Source organism: Montipora capricornis, chromosome 11 (assembly GCF_036669925.1).
Source record: "Montipora capricornis isolate CH-2021 chromosome 11, ASM3666992v2, whole genome shotgun sequence".
NCBI lineage: Eukaryota > Metazoa > Cnidaria > Anthozoa > Scleractinia > Acroporidae > Montipora > Montipora capricornis.
In genome coordinates this window covers 13,247,209-13,264,708 of record NC_090893.1, presented here as the reverse complement: position 1 = coordinate 13,264,708, position 17,500 = coordinate 13,247,209, and the positions used below count along the sequence as shown (strand labels likewise).

At 38.7% G+C, this 17,500-nt stretch overlaps 2 protein-coding genes across 2 annotated transcripts in view; both read right to left on the bottom strand.

Annotated features, from left to right (window-relative positions):
• The window catches only part of LOC138023096 (uncharacterized), a 44,078-nt gene extending 40,913 nt beyond the window's left edge, over nucleotides 1-3,165 (bottom strand). Inside the window, exons 1-3 of the mRNA XM_068870128.1 lie at nucleotides 3,058-3,165; nucleotides 1,158-1,337; nucleotides 76-356 (exon numbers count right to left, since the gene is read on the bottom strand). Coding sequence (XP_068726229.1) covers nucleotides 76-356; nucleotides 1,158-1,337; nucleotides 3,058-3,165 — 569 coding nt within the window. The remainder of the gene's footprint in view (nucleotides 1-75; nucleotides 357-1,157; nucleotides 1,338-3,057) is intronic.
• A 5,787-nt stretch (nucleotides 3,166-8,952) lies between these two features.
• Nucleotides 8,953-17,500, bottom strand: part of LOC138024475 (transient receptor potential cation channel subfamily V member 5-like) — a 22,035-nt gene continuing 13,487 nt past the window's right edge. Inside the window, exons 8-14 of the mRNA XM_068871681.1 lie at nucleotides 16,875-17,048; nucleotides 15,345-15,491; nucleotides 14,166-14,246; nucleotides 13,643-13,823; nucleotides 12,214-12,274; nucleotides 11,468-11,534; nucleotides 8,953-9,364 (exon numbers count right to left, since the gene is read on the bottom strand). Of these exons, the coding sequence (XP_068727782.1) occupies nucleotides 9,319-9,364; nucleotides 11,468-11,534; nucleotides 12,214-12,274; nucleotides 13,643-13,823; nucleotides 14,166-14,246; nucleotides 15,345-15,491; nucleotides 16,875-17,048 (757 nt within the window). The 3' untranslated portion in view covers nucleotides 8,953-9,318. The remainder of the gene's footprint in view (nucleotides 9,365-11,467; nucleotides 11,535-12,213; nucleotides 12,275-13,642; nucleotides 13,824-14,165; nucleotides 14,247-15,344; nucleotides 15,492-16,874; nucleotides 17,049-17,500) is intronic.

The following is a 17,500-nucleotide window of genomic DNA, read 5'->3' as shown; positions in this document are numbered from 1 at the left end:
TTGTCCTTGGTAAACTTCTTAATGAAATAAAACAATCTTTTTACCTGTAAATGTTATAAAAGTCAAGTCACCCACCTGTCAGGTTTCATTTGTGATATAAGATAAGCTGCTGTTTCATCATTGTTCAACATTAGTGCTTTTTCTACCGGTAAATACTCCCTCTCATCTCCCACTTGCTGGGTTTCTGTGTAGACAAGCGAGGGATACTTTTCAACAAGCAACTTCGTCACACGAAGAAAATTCCTCTCCACAGCGAGATGAAGAAGTGTTGGACATGCAGGGTCTTCTTCGACACGGTAATACTTGTAGTCTTCATCCATGTCTCTTTCCAAAACAATTTCGGAGAAGCGACTTATCTACAAAAAATGCCATTTTAAGATCATTTGCTGTTGAATTATCACTAATAAAGCACTGAATTATTTGGAGCATCAGTGTTGAAAAGCTATTCATATTTTACTTAATATATAAAGTGTAGAAGCCTTGAACTTGACCAGTGTCTGTAACATTTGAGCATTAAAAGCAACTTTTCCCAGTGTTCTTTTGTCCCATAAATAACAAACACCTTCCAAAAGAACTATTTCCATCTACATGTAGAGTCAAATTAAAGCACAATAATAATTATTGAAGTGATGTTTCCATGGGGACAGAGAATTTACAGATCATACCTCATATAAGGAACCACCAATTCAACCAAACTAATTTCTCCTGAACAAACTCAAGAAGCCTGAGATAATGCCCATATTTTGTGCATCAATACCATAGTTTTTTTGCCACTAACTGTAGCAATATTGATTTGGTTGAAGTGCTGTAGGTAAGTTAGTTGATCCTAAAGTACTCTGCTTGCTTCAAAACTCTGTCTACAGCCAGGCAATTTTACCTGTCAGTGAGGAGTCCCAAGATTTGGTGAAGAGGATCAACCATATCAAGAGAAGTCAAAAAATTACTCAAAACTTTAAGAATTTGTGCCTAATATAGCAAACGAAATTTATTAGATCTCAGAGATATGACCTTGCTGTGCAATGTACATCATTAGTTATGACTTTTTCCAAGCTAAGCAATGTACCTCTATCATTTGGTGTGATGACTTTATCCTTAATATTCCAAGATTCTTCGTAAAAAAAAATCATCAATTACTTATAACCTTTGATCTATCATACCAAATATTCCAGGCTGGCCACCAGTTCTGGCTTGTTGTTGTATTTCTCACTGACTGGCCAATCTCGAATTATAACAAGAAGAGTCTCTTTGCCATACTTTGCCATCAATCGCTCAATGCGAACCTCATCCATAGCTCTGTTCCATGATATTCCAGCTTGAGTGTTAACTGTTTCTTCCACCTTTGATTGAAGGAAACACAGATAGATATCTAGATATCATCAGGAGGATACATTATTTTTATTATATACATGTACCGGTACTCAACTAAATGTCACATTTCTGATTAGTCAATGACGAAAGCATGAATAGGTTATAGAGTGAAAATACGTAGTGTGTAATAGGAAGTTGCTATGGAAACAGCAATTGAGTACATAGTAATTTTGTTGAATACATAATTAAAAAATTGTATGAACTTGCTCATGCATTTCATGATTTACAGCAACTCATGATGTTTTGAAAGTTCTCAAATTGCCCTCCCCTATGGCTCAGGCAATTTTGAAAAACTCTAAAACATCATAACGAGTAAAGGTGAGGTGATTGAAAACAATAAAAGGGTGTACATTGAGACAAGATCTTGATTAACAAAATGTCTCAATTAATATTCATATTTGAATAGGCCATTTTACAGTTGTTTGCTCAGTAACCTAGCCTATGAATGGCTGCCAGGCTGCCGGTGACCTGATATTGATACAGACCTCGCTGCTTTTATCATGTAGATTGCGTTGTTGTAATTCTAAGTAGTCTACATGAACATCAGAAAAGTATCAAATCAGGGTCGCCAGCAGCCTCGCTTCCATTGTTAGGCCAGGTAACCTAGCTACAACTTATCATTCACAAACATTGTGAAGGCCATTGAAATTGTTTTTACAATTCTTTAATCAAGCAAGATTCCTGCATTAATGTTTTCATGATTTTGGTGTCGCTCTGAAATAAACACTTTCTTTGGTGTTGAATATTGCAGTTCTTTATGTAACAATATTCGTTATCACAGTGGTCAAAATTTGTTGAAGACCCACAACATTGACCACTCTTTTGTTACAGCTGTAAGCTACACCGGCCCTCCTTGTGGCACTGTGTAGCCTAACTTTTCTTTCTTTACATAATTTAATTTAAAAGACCTTAACATAAAACTATCGCTTACCAATAAAATCATTAAAAAAAATTGTTAAAAAAGGGACAAATTTAATGTCAATTCCCACTTAAAACGCATTGTAATAGATCCGTATGGATTCCATAAAAAATCCTTACATTTCCCAGTATGAATGATCGTCATTTAAACTTGTTCTTCAAGATCTGCGTGTCGTTGCGAAGTATATTCGAATTTTAATTCACTTCATGCATTATTACCAACCCATGAAAACTCTGAACAAAGCTACTTTTGTTACGTTTTAATCTTATACCCCAATCACACCAACAAGACATGTTTAACTATAAACTTGGTTTAACAAAATAAAAATCAGTCACAGAAAAATGTAGGACTGGCTTTTCCATGAGATTCGATCAGGTTTGTTTCAACACATGCTTTGACCTGTACTAAATTTGTAGTCAACAAAAGTCAGTAAACATGATTTAAAAAGAAAACACTTTGAAACCGTGTTTAACTAAACATGTTTAAGGTTTGGTGTGAATGGGGCATTAGACACTTTACGTAGGCAGAAAACACCGAAATTATAAGTTTAACTGAGAGCTATTTAAAACTGCTGGAAAGTAGTCGAGGTTGAATAAAATTATAAGTTAACACCAAAACAAGGAGGTACTAAATTGCATAATACTAATTAATTTTTAAAGCGATGAACATAATCTTTTGAATGTCGTCTTATCAATTTGGGGAAAACCCACTAAACTTAAGTTCTTACTGTACAAGACCATGGTACTTGAATCTGCAACCTCGAATCTTACCCTCAACCAGAAGTCTTCGTCGAAAGGCTCTTCCAAATCATGACCTTCCGTTTCAGTGTTCATTTCAACCTTTTGAAACGTTGAAAAGTTGTAACCCGTTGCAGCCATTCTTTGACACAAAAAATTTGCAGGAAATCTTCAACGGATTATATCGACCACTCATACGTTAAAGAGTTTGAAAATACGCCACTCGCGCGCGCGTCAAGAAGACGCAAGCTGGAAGCCTGGGCCCGGTTGTTCAGCCGATTACGTTAATCCCAGATTAAAAATTAACTAAGGAGTTTATTTCTCTCTAATATACTAAACGCTGTTGATGATATTCGGCAAAACTTTACATTAGAAGAAGTCAATCTTGAAAAACAAAAATAAGCAAAAGATACTTTCATCAAAAAGTTGAAAACATGAAACAAAAGTTTAAGTTAATCCCGGATTAAGTTAATCGGCTTTCGAACAACCGGGCCCTGGGGCCCGTTTCTCGAACGTCCCGAAACTTTACGGGCCATTTTCGGTCGTCACAATTCCCTTTGTATCTCCAGAACGGAGAAAATTTAAGTCGTCAAATTTCACAGTTATTTTTCTTTCTGTTACCTTGAAAACATGTTAAAAGATCGGCTTAAGCGGTTGGCAGTTTCACAAATGGCTTTTCGGGCCCAAAAAGTTTTCGGGACTTTCGAGAAACGGGCCCCTGGATACCATGACGGGAGAGTTACGTGCTTCAGTGGCTGTGCGTTTTCCTGCACTGAGCTACTCCGGAGCGTCTTTACAAGTGCGTTGGCTGATCGACTCCAAAGCACAAAATGAGAGATTCTTATTTTTTAGTTTACTCCAATCAAAAGTAGATACAAAGTGCATCAGCACACTAATTACAAGGTAAACTAGACGCTCCGTGAGCGGAAACTGGGTTGCCTGTGATACATAAAAACAGAGGGCACTGAGTGGGCCAATCCGAAAATAACAAAGAAAAAATAGGCACGCATTGCGTACATGAGAAGACATGAGGTTACTAGAAAAATACTAAACCCAGAAAGATTGGAGAAAATAAAAGGGAATCGAGAAACACTGGCTTGAAAGCTGACATATTGATCATTTTCAAGTTCCCTCACTTCTTTTTCACCACAAATTTAAGCGTGCACTCTGACCATCTGACAGCTTTCTAATACGACAGTTTACTGAAGTTAAGCCTTGTCCAGCTTTATGCAAAAGAAATATTGATGGAAAAGGAAAGAGGAGAGAGGCTATCAATTCGACGAAAGAAACGGAAAGCCTTAATGATGTATCAGACAAGGAATGGATATGCCCCGAATTATCTTGAACGTCTTTTCACTCATTATTACTCTAATTACAACCTGAGAAACCTGAGGCAAAACTGGCTTTGCCAAAACCTAGAACTAATTATTTAAAGCGAAGCTTAACCAATAGAGGGGCCACATTATGGAATAACTTGCCTAATCGCTTAAAAAATGTCAGATCTGTCGATCAATTTAAGCGAAACTTGAAGACGATCTCCAGCATATCGGATTCCCACATGGCAATCACGTAAAGCAGTTGTAAATGGCTTAACTGACGATTTTACGTGTTGAAATAAGGTCTTACTATTACTACTACTATTACTAGAGCACTCTTTCTCGGCTAAATAACCTTGAGACTTAAATAAAGTGATTATTGTCTTGTAAACGACTTCCCAAATTTCTTCCTCAACTTATGTTTTCTCTACTCGTACCCTGCGCACTACACTACCAATTCGCAGTTCAGTAAGCAGCAACTTAAGCAGTTGGGAAGAAAACCTGAAAAAAAAATCGTCATGGGTTCAAGCCCCGTTCAAGCCTAGATTTGGTTGAGTAAGTATTAAAATTACGCTGCATCATACGACATCAGTCCTTCCGAGCTATAATCATTTAACGTGATTCTTAAGCCGTCACTATTTGTTCATGCATGGCGTTATCCACAGCTCTTCTACTCTGGACACTGTGCACTTAAAAACAAATTTTCTATCAGTATGTCCCTACTCTTTTCTTCTATGTTCTTTTACAATATAATCTGTGTGTAAAAATACTTATTGATGGTTTGCATCTGACGTCACGGCGGCCATGTTCAGTGGTGTACAGAACAATGCATTAAATTGTCTTTTGGGAATTTGATTCTATTATTATGCAAACCTTTTTTGTACACCAACATGGCCGTATGCAAACCAACAATAGTGTGAACAATGAAAGAATTTGAATTTGAATTGAAAGGTCACTACCAAGACGGCCATAGGAGAGAACAGAACCCAACACCGTAAACTCTAAACCTTACTATTCGAATCATGTGTGGGTGCAATTAACAACCCACAGAGATTATAAACAAGGACCGAGAAGGAAACGTGTCCATGAAGACTTAAATTAAATTACAAAGGCAGACCTTTTATCTCCTGTCATTTTATTGCAAATTTTTGCAAAAAGAAACTTACAACCTTGCCGATTCCTGAATCTATGACTTTCCGCTTTTTCAATATCCGATGAAATGCAACCACGTTCACACTGGTCTCATAAATAATCTTTTTTCAGGAAAATGGTATAAACTAACGCTGAATAGAGGAATGGAAAATAGAACAAACCATTCAGCGTGTTGATTTTATAGCGGCAACAAGCGAGTTCATTCTAAGCGACCTTTCAAAATCGTGAGGGCGAAGCTTTTCCAAATCCGAAAACCCAAAGTGGAAATCCCTAAAATCCTTCGAACCCTTTTTCATTCCTTTCGGAGGCCACTCAGAAGCAAGACTTTCGCCAAACGAAACACTAAACACCTTTGGATGAAGATGGCCATTTGGATCAGCGAATCCTCTTTCGAGAATAATCGTGCGGAACTGCTCAATCGCTTCGGAAGTGAGGCAGAATAAAACTGCGTTATGTAATTCATCTAGCCACGCCTGAGTATGGGGTATTTCGTGTTTATTAGCGATGTTCACGAAATCTGTCACATGAACGGTTCCATCTGTCTTCGCGGTGAGGGCATCACGGAAATTCCTCACTATTTTTAACTGTGCCGTACTGGACTTGTGAAGAAGGAGGACACTCTTAGTGTGGATTTGTTTTCTTTCTTCCGATGGCTCTCCCCTCGGTTGAGATGCCATGATAATTTGCTTCTTCTTTTTGGCTGACTCCGCGTTTCCCATTCCTGAGACTCGCCCGAAAAAAAAAAACAGTAATAATGACAATAAAGTCGTTGAAAATATGAATTTTCGTTAAATGGAAGTCACTAACTTATTTATATAAAATATGGAAAAAGGACGAAAGACTGACGATGAATTCTTTATGCATAATTAAACACTATTAACATAAATTGATATACCGCGGAAGTAATAGGCCATTTCCGAGTGCACGTCTTCCTCCTCTTCAAAGCGAGTCCATGTCCGAAATTTTTGTGATGATAATTAGGTCTACTTTGCATATGAATGAAAACTACTTTTCATAAGAAAAACTTCGCACTTAGACTTGCTTTGAAGACGAGGCGGACATGAACTCGGAAATGGCCTATTAGGAACAGTGAAGTCAAACTAATGTACAGTTATGAAGACCCCGCTATTTTTGAGCAACTTAATAAACAACCTCGTGAACTCGGCACTTTAATTCTGAAATATTTCGATGAAACTTTAGGATTCGACGCGCGAACAGCCATAGGGAAGATATCGTTGACGTCAGTTATTGTCATTCAACGAGAGCCTCATTGGTTGTTGAAACAAAGGGTCTTTAGCGCCTGTGGTTGGTACATTTGAATAACAAAAGCGATGTTTGTAAACAGATATCTTCCTTATTAGATAACAAATAAACTGGGCGGTATTACATCGAATAGTTTGTGTTAGCCTCCGTATCTATTCGATAATTTTGATGTAACTTATTTTAGTTTTCAAACCCCAAATCCCAGAATTCCTGTATTGTAATAATAGACTCAACAAAGACGTAACGACAAATTGCATCTGATTTGGCGCAGTTACTCGAGCATCGGACTACTGTTCGAGAGCGCCGGCCGAACGAACACTCAGGGTCTATAAATAATTAGGAAGAATGTGCTACCTTTGAAATGACATCTGCAAATGGTTAGACCTGTCGGGCTTTTCTGCAAACCGTGCGCCTCGACTCACGACCATTGTTTGCTCAGAAAATATTGTATATAGTTCCACACTATTTTGCAAAAAGATGGGTACAAATTTCCCCATGTTATGGCCTGCACTATTCCCTCCAGCAAATGGTGGCCGGCTTTGCGTAATATTTCCGGCAAGAAGGCGTATGGTACATGACAGCACGTAAGCAAAAAATAAATTATTTGTCAAGAACTGGAAATACAGACAAGGCTTCTTCTGAAAATTAGTCCTCGATTTAATTCGGTGTGCGAATATAGTTAACATTCTATGAAACGACTATGGTGCCCTTGGTAGCAAGAAGAACACGGCTCAAAACAAGTTTACTTTGAGCGCAAGTGGTATTTGTTTATTTCAATACATGCTTAGGCAAAACGAGAAACAAAACATGATTTGCAGAGGTTTTACTCACCAGAATCGGTGAACTACCAGCAGTGTTGAAGGTGCACACCGTAGTCACTCTTCGCACGGAAATGAAAATCCACAGGGCAGGGTAAAAGACCACTTAACGAATCGGATGTTATAAAAGAAGTCTACGTTGTGGATTGGCTGCCCTAGACATAGACTTACATAATTTTGTTTAATGAATAAGGCCAAAGAAGCCAGTAGTCATGAGATGGGAGCAGATAAATAGTTGGCTTGTAATTAGCATAGGCGAGATTTTCTCAAGGAATGTTCGGATTCACACAACAGCCGCAGATCACTGAGCAAAAACTCACCTTTCACGTCTGCAGTCTCAATCCCTATGGTATTAATTAAGAAACGGTATTTGTTTTACTGACTTGTTAACGCTATCAAGTTACGATAACTTCACCAGCCAATAGGTCGTTTTCACGTAACGTCATCGCCGCTATGTTGGTGGACGAAAACAAAAGGTCTCTCATTAGCTCCTTTTATTCATCCACCAACAATTGTACATTGCAGCACTGTTATCTGTCTCACTAGGGATTGGTTGCAAACCAGCTATAGAGTAGGTCCCAAAGTTCTTGCAAATTGTGTTAATTGGTTTCTGAATTTGGTTGTAATATGCGATACTTGTCCGTATCTACTCCCATTATTCTCTCTCTCTCTCTCGACACCATATCAGTGAATCATTGGGCCCTTCAGGCTGTTTTCAGCGAATCTCTACAGACATAGATAACAAAGGTGTAACGTACAATTGCTGGTGTTCGAACAAAAGAAGCTAATCTTCGTCCACCAACATGGCGGCAAGACGTAAACGTGAAAACTCACGTATAATACGATACACAGCACATCGGTGCAAACGAAAGGAAGCAAATTAAGGCCCCTTGTTTATGGTTAGTTTGAATAATGCTTTTGAAAATAGGTTTTCAAAACGATAAACACTTCCGTGTCAACACACAACAACCGGCCATAGGTCTGGTCACCTAGGTGAACTCAAACAATCTACATGTAGGAAGGGGTAGTTTCTAAAGAAACTGTGGTGCTGCGTCGGTGGGGAAGTAGTATACAAAAATTTGGTTTTATAAACGGAGTTGATAATGTAAATTGGCCACCGTACAGAGATTCTAAAAGCTGACGTTTCGAGCGTTAGCCCTTCGTCAGAGCGAATTGGATTCGCTCTGACGAAGGGCTAACGCTCGAAACGTCAGCTTTTGGAATCTCTGTACGGTGGCCAATTTACTTTATCAACTCCGTTTATAAAACCAAATTTTTGTAATCTACATGGAGGCCGTGTTTTGCTCACGCCCTTTTTGCGCAAACTTCAATCCAAAACAATGGTAGTTCATTCGAAAATCATCAGAACTTCGAATTCAGTCTGCACACACCCTTTTGTTACTTTCTAAACTGACACCTTATAATTTAATTGAAATACTCTACAGCTCGACTATTTTACAGCTTTTTCTCGAAAGATTGCATTCTCACATTCTTAAATATTGTTGGGGTTTAACGTTCGAAAATCACCACTCTGGTTAGAGAGGAAAAATGGAAGGACTCTAGAGAAAATAATGAAATTAAACCACTCACCGGAAGGCCAATATTTTAAGAAAACGCGTTCTTAAGACCGAAAATACAGCGAAACTTACAACATTTAATTTCAAGGCCTTTAAGCCATGGCCAATTTTCATTCGAAAAACACTTCTTCGTCAAATATGCTGATTGTATATTGGATCCCATCATGTCTAGCGACAGTATATCATTTTTCGCACCACTTTTCTCATCAAATCCCTAAAAAATGTGGCAAAACAGAAAAAGCATATGATAATTATTACACAAAGGCAATTATCAATTGATTGTCGAAAATAATTATGCAATTCAACTTGCTACGCTTAGTGATTGGCTTAAAATCTCGAGCAACCCTTGTTACCAATTACATGTAAATAGACCAATTTCGATATATTAAAATTGAGTCCTAAACTAAAGGCATCATCTCGAACGCGCCCCAAAATTCAGTCCTCAACAAAAGGTATCATCTCGAGGTTCTGGGGAATAAACATAAAGTTTTCTATGAGTTTATTCCCCTACGCCTCGAGATGATGCCTTTTGTCTAGGACTGAATTTTGGGTCGCATTCGATAGACCAATTCGGCTAACTCAATATTGTACCCACTTCAAATTCTTTGGGAATTAAATGTTTTGTTCCAAGCATTCCGTATCAATTAAATGTGAATACTTCATTGTCCATGCAAATGCCACACACGAAGAACCTTAACCTCGAGAGATTTAAATTGGGTACAACAATGAGTTAACCGAATCGGTCTATTGACCCTGTTCCGGAATAAGAATACGTGGAGGGATTAAAACGGTAAGCAGAAAGGATAATGAAGATACTTATAAACTAGCATTTTAGCAGATGTTTGACAATTTTAATGTGGATCTCCGTAAAAACGAAGGATTTCTAACTTCTATTCCATGTATTCCTATTCCGGCATACGGTCAATCGGACGCACCCTTAATATATGTTGTACTTGTTTGCTCAGTGACCTAGCCTATGAATGGCTGTAAGGCAGCCGGAGACCTTGTATTGCTACAGACCTCACTCTCTTTATCATGTAAATTATGTTGTTGTAATTCTAATTAGTCGATACTAAAACATTTGAAAGAAAGGTTTGTCACCGGTAGCCTCGCTTCCATTCTTAGGCCAGGTAACTTCGCTATAACTCTAAAATGGTCTATTAGTCTCTGACCTGACCGGTTAATCGCATTATTGGCGGCTGCTGCCTTTGGTCAGAGCAATAGCTTTGGTGTTGGTTTACGACAATAGTGAGCTCAAGCCACTGATCTCAACAACGACTGGATGAAGCACAACAAAATCTTGAGACTTCATTTTCCGAATTTTTCCCATAGCGCGAAAGTGGTCCCAAAAGATGGCACCGAGTGCTTCAGTTTTGAAACGGTGAAAACTATTGTTGATAGGTTGCTACAAGCAATTGAAAAAAGAGTTGAGACACTCACTGTTAATAACCGTACATTGCGCGTTATTCAAGTCAGAGCATCCCCACCCCCTCCCCATAAGCAAAGTTGTTATGATGTCCATTTGGCATTCAAACTAAAGGGTATCAACATTGAAAAAAAGGGTGGGGAAAAGGTGTTGTGTCTTTTCTTTTAAACTGGAAAATGAGTTTTAGTAAAAAGCCAATTTTTAGATTCAGTGTCTCAACCTTTTTTTCAACTGCTTGTAGATGCAATCATTTTTCGATCAGAGAAGAACGGCGACGCTTATTTCCCTTTCGTAAACAAGGGATGTCATTTTTGACGGTCGATGCCATTCTTGGTAACCAAGCCTTTTTCTTCGGTTAGCTTTCAATAAATTACTAGGGTTAGCTTCATTTAAATACTTTAAATTGAAACCTTACAACCGCTGTTCCGGTAGTGTATAGGTTAAGCGCATTTGCTCTCAATCCATTGAACCGAGTTTGTCATCATTCGATCAACTTTTTCTAATTTTTTTTGTTTCTATTTTTTCCCAAGGTTCTTTTTAGTTGTTTTTTTTTTAATTCTAAGTAACATACACTGCTAATCTAGTCTTAGATAAGTATTTTTTCCTTATTGCAAACGGAAACTTAACATTGAAAATGGCATCGCTTTTTTACGAAAGTGAAAACTGCAACGGCGACGGCAGCTAGAGCGTCATTAAAAAATGTAACATTTCGCGATGATTCCTAGTCGTTCGCCGTGGAGGGTGTGTACCAACATTCCAGAAATAACATGGGTATGAACGGTGTGGTTGCTTAGAGAAAGAATCTTTGATCTTGTACTTAATTCCCACTACCTGTGAGATGCATTCGTCATAACATTGTAAATATAACTTCGGACCTGATTCTAGCCGTACCTAATGAGAGTCAGTTTCTCCTCCATAGTTTCCCACGGGTTCTGCTCACTACTGTATTCAAGAATCTCTGCAAAACAAAGTAGACAACAAATTTACTGAAACTTTGACGTATCTATTCATCCAGTTCTATTTGCATTTAGTTTTAATCAGTTTCAGCTGGGAAGATAATTTGACCACAATTCAGGTTTCCTAAGAAGAAAATTATACTTGATACTTGAACTTTCTTATGAACTTGCTCACGAAATTATTTTCAGTTCATAGCACGGCATACATGTTGCTCTTGTAGGATCACTTGCTGACGCAGTTCATAGCCTTTACAACGCCCCAAACCTAGAAAACATGAAAAGGACTCTGACCCTAAAAACAATCCCAACCAATCAAATTAAAGGGAAAAAAATAGAAACTAGAACTGGGTGGTATGTACTTCGAAATACCTTTTTTGTTAGAATTGGCTGTAGTGTTCCTTGATGCAAAACTAAATAAGCCACCGCTGATTTCAAGGCTCAGGTGTTCAAAAACCGATTAATACTAATCCGTTATTACGTACCAACCGAGTGTTAAATTTTGCTCTCATAAAAGCCTTGGCATTTTCTTTTTATGCTTAAGGAATGACAAGACTTGCAATTATATGGATACATTTTTCTTTGATCAGAAAATAAACTGCATTTTAAGTTTTCAGTAGCCTAGGGTTAGCTTAATCAGGCTTCGAACAACTGGGCCGAGATTTGTAACAACAGGCGATTCACCTTCGGCCAGGGTTCCTTCGCTGACCCTTTCTCCCTCAATATGATATCTGACACGAAGATTCTAAAGTGATCAGAAAAAAACGGTGTACTCTTTTCCTACTGATGATCATTTTCTTTTGAATTGTGGGATACATCTATATATTCACACCCGTAATAAAGTCACCCCATTTCTCTGTGCTTATCAAAGTGCGATCGACCTAAACGTCATAGATGTTACATCAAAACTACAGACTCTATTTGCAACTGCAAATTTATAAACGGCATTTCTTGAGCTCTATGACCCCCATACCAGGCCATGATACTGCGGGGATATTCTAGTTAGGCCACCTGTTTCCACATTCCTCCTGATGTTTATTTTTGCCTATTTTTTGGCTACTGCAATTTATGATGTACGTAGTCACTACGTTATCACATGTGTCCGAGCTGGCAAGAAAAATTTGTCCGGGACAAATATATATATTATTACTGCTTCCCAGCTAGAAATTTAAACTATAAAAGTTAGAGATAACAAGTTAAACCGACGTTTCGGAGTAGACATCACTCCATTATCAAGGTAAAAATGTTCTATGATGCTAAAATTACAGTATTAAAAACGATTGACGCTAAGAATTAACATAATAAGCACGTGCGAAATTGGCTATAAGAATACTTTAGCACGAGGTGCTTTGAGGTGCTCAAAAAATGTAAAAACAAATTTGATTGCTTAGTGTTTGAAATGTTATTTATAAGAACACTTAAGCCTAGCCTCAATGTGCAATCGGATTCCATTCGTGCTAAAGTATTCTTATAGCCAATTTCGCACGTGCTTATTATGTTAATTCTTAGCGTCAATCGTTTTTAATACTGTAATTTTAGCATCATAGAACATTTTTACCTTGATAATGGAGTGATGTCTACTCCGAAACGTCGGTTTAACTTGTTATCTCTAACTTTTATAGTTTTATGTTTTAAGAAATCTCTTTTGATACAGCTAGAAATTGAGAGGCTTTATACTCTACATGAATTTGTATGTTTTCAAAGTTAGATTTGTCTCGAAAAGGGAGTGTACGAAGCAAAATCCCTTTTTTCATCATAATTGTGGCCAAAGCGTTTACCTGTTAAGAAGTAGGCTGACCCAGATCCAGGATGTTTTTGCCTAATGTGACCGACCGACCCTGAATCAACAAAATCATTCAGCGCTTAACAAAGAAAAAGGAGACGTATCTATGAAACTCATATTGCTCATCAATAATGCACACTTCGGGCGGGTTGTAGTTTTAAACGAATTCACATTGCACTTGCCTTTGATTTGTCTTATCTGGAGAATCTGACTGACTTGACTCTGCGCGCTGTTAGACCTAACTTTATAAGCTGGTTAGCCAATCCGACTGCAGATTTCTTAACATCTCGAATGAGATGTAGTACCTTGTTTTAAATTAAAATAACTTACAAATCTTTGAAATCTGCTGTGCTCCAAGCGCGTGACAATAACAATCCTATCGATAGCAAATTGCAGCTTGGCGTTACTCTTGGCTTCACTGTATGTGTAGCTAAGCTGAGCTACGAGTACATTGAGAAGGATGACAGTCACCAACGCCATGTAAGCCAGAATGATAAGGATCGCTAGCCAACTGCGTGAAAAGAAAAAAGAGCTTCAGCACGGAGCGAGTGGAGGAAATGGAGTTCAGTATAACCCATATCACAAATCCAGGCCACAAAATTAAATGGGCGTCAGTCCATTTAGTCAAAGAAATTGACCTCTTCATAGATGCCCACCAAGACTGAAATTATTAGGGCGAGATAGCAAATAATGAAAGTGAGTCGAAAATGGCTACCAAGCTAATCGTTCTTTCACCGTGAGCAGAACTGCTCAAATCGTAGATAAGAGAGTTTTAACTCTGGAAGATGTGAACCATATCGTAGTCGCCCAAAGTAATAAGAATTTTACAAGCGTTAGTGATGCAAAAACATACTTGAATTTAGAATAGTCTTCCTCGATCGGCTGTTGTTCAACAAGAGCTCTAACAGCAGCCAACATCAACCAGCTGTAATTCCTTGATGAAAAAATAAGAACCAAAACGATTGTTAGCAATGAGCTACTCCGCACTAAAGGCTACCGAAGGACCAAAACTAACTTAAATCAAAACTAATTTTCAAAAGAAATCTGTTGCACTCGGGCTCGTTTTAAAAGAGAGTTGTAACGAGCCTGACTAAGTGCAAAAGACTCCTTATACAATTAACGTGATTTGAAGAAAGGCTGACGCAAGAACACTAACGAAAGTATTGGAAGGTTAAGCATGAGAAATTGTATCGGGTTTAGTACACGCAGTTTTATCTGGGTGAGAGATGGGCTTAGAGTTAAAGTTAGCTCATAGATCTTTCTTACGGTGGTCAATTTATCTTTATAAACCGGCTCGTTTCATCATAAACCAAATTTTTCGTGTTTCACGCCACACAGACGCAGCACCAATGTTTCTTAAGAAACTTACCCCATCATTCGCTTTGCTTTCATTTATATAACCACTTCTTACCCCGATGAAGGTAAAATATTCTTTTGAATTTCGACCTTAAGAAAAACACAAACTTCTTGCAAAGGGGATAAGAAAATACGTGTTATTTTGAAATTGGAAACAAGAAGTATTGTCCTGAAGCAAAAATGTATTTTTAGGAAACATTTAGCCTGCGTAGCTGGCGGTTCTGTTGCTGCGGAGCGCAAGAGATTTCGAGCGGCGAAGCCAATCGAAGGCTTGGACGGGGGAAACAAAGAACCCCCCGCCAGCCTTCTCGCTCCTCTCTCTCGCGCTCCGCAAAAAAAAACCACCAGCTACGCAGGCTAGTAATAATTCTGAGGAATTTCATGCCGTTTTGGACTTTTCATGGTTATCATTCTTAGGGGCTCGTGACATGAAGCATGGAAGAGCCGAACTGGAAAAAGCTGGAAGAATTTTTGAAGGCGACTCACTCTAGGGCCACAGTTTTTCTTGTTTTCTTCATTGTTATAGGTTACAGCCGTAATAGTTGAATTTGGCGAAGGCGAAGGGAAAGTGAACAAATGGCAGCCAATTGCGTTTCACCGAGACTGGCAAATAAGACATATCCTTAATTTAATTTTGAATTTACTTTCATGGGCACAAAAGCAAAACCAGCCTTACAAGTACATATCCTGCTTGTTTATAGACTTAAGAGCCATAAACAAAGCGCCGCAGAATCCAAGAAAAACGATCACAAACACCACGCTGAAGCGACTCATGTCCCGGTACACAACCTTGGCGAGCGTTTTGGTATATAAGCCAGTAGTACTGCAGAAAGAAGATAAAAGGGCTTATTACAAAACGTTCTTTTGGTTCTATTTGTTATCCCATTCAAGCTCACCCTGCAAGCAGAGCCTTTCTTTTGCTTGCTCGATTTTGGCGTTCTCGAGAAAGGCTCTGCATGAATCAAGTAAGATCTTTATTGAATATGCGCTGCATGTTGCCAGGATACAGTCTCGAACCCAAGCCTAATATGCCAGATCTCGCCGCCATCTTGGTTTTTCATGGTACAGCGGGCTCAATTATAACCATCGGTTTTGTCACTAAACGGACGCTCGCACTGGAATAACCGGTTTGACGAGAGAAAACAAGATTGACTAGTCCAGAAGCTCGGGCTGCGGCGGCTTCAAAGAGTTGACGCGATTCGGGCAGAGCCTACTTTTCTCCTCCTCAGTAACTCCTCAGTGAAGAAAAAGACAAAAGGAGGCTCTGCTCGCAGGGTGATTCAAGCTGGGTCTTACTTTCGGTATGTGGGTCAAATCCCAAAGTGTGACCATTCAAATAAACGCTATTGAGGAGAACGTTACTGTGGTGCTGTATATCATGTTGTGCAAGGTGGTTCTTGTATTTCAACAGGCTCAAAAAGTTATCCACCAACCCATCAAAAATGGGCTTTCCCTCCCATATGAAATATCTTAATCGACCCCACCAACTTAAGTTGGTTGGTCTCATTAGAACAAGACCTTGGTTGATACCAAATTTACGTTTTTGCAGTACAGCAACTGTTAACCAATCAGGATCAAGCAATCATGCCCTCTTGATACTAAAAGTGCCCTTGTGATTAAGGGAAAATGCCCTCCGTCTCAGCCAATCAGAAATCAGTAATTTTGCCCCGTATGTGATAAGTAGGTTTACATTATCAGGCCCTCTTACATTCCAATGGTTAACAACGATTATAGCCCAGTCCTTACTTACGACACCAGCAGAAGCAAAACCAAAATACGCATGCAAACTTAGTTGCGTCTTTGTAATTGGTACCCTTTGTTACAACAAACTTGAAGGCACCAATTACCAACAAGTTAATGCATCTGCGTATGTTGTTTGTACTTACGCTTCTGTCGAATTTCAAATAGGAGGAGCCAACCTTTTGCCTATTTACACAGTGGGCTAGAGTTACATTCGATTCTACCGAAGACGAAACAGCCAATGACCAGAGCCGGATTTGAACTGGGCACAACCGATTAGTCCTATTTGATCCTAGTTGCCCCTGTCTTATAGCCTGACCTTCTTAGCCCAGGATGAGAGAACACTGGTATACAAATAAGGCTTTATTATTCACGTTTTTTGGAATGAGATTTCTTGGCGTTCAATAGTCAATTCATTTAAAATGATTTGAGCAAACTGCACCGTACTTCCGCACAATACATGTACCTTGAGAGACAGGAGAACTTGAAAAGCCTGAGAAAATTGAACAAATATCCGACTCCAGCCACACTCCACTGAGAATTGATTTCAGCAAACCGTAGAGGAATCACAAGAATGGTTAAAATTAGACCCAGACAATCAAGATAGTTGTACAGATCTTTTAAATGCGTTCTCCATTCCCTAATGAAAAAAACCAATTGACTTTAAAAAAGGTTATGACATAAAAGGTGTGCTCCTTTTTCCGAACAATAGAGAGACCTAAGATTGTATAAGTTAAATGATTCAATTACGAGTAGAGTTTTTCCGTCTAGATTACAACATGCTAAAATCATACCAATCTATAAAAATGAGGATGTGACTGATCCAAATAACTACAGACCCACCTCGCTTCTTTCCGTTTTTAAGGACGGTGCCTACTATTGTTACTGCGCAAACGTTCTGTGCATCTCGAGATACTCCGATTTCCTATGGCTGGTGCTTATTAACAGGGATATTTTTGTGCGGTTCAAAACTATGCGAAGAAAGCGGAACTTAGTAGGTGATCTCGGTATCCAAAAAGAAAATTGGGGGTAACCACGCATTTTTCGGAGATAACTATAAGATTCAATTTGGAAAAGAACGCCACACATTGC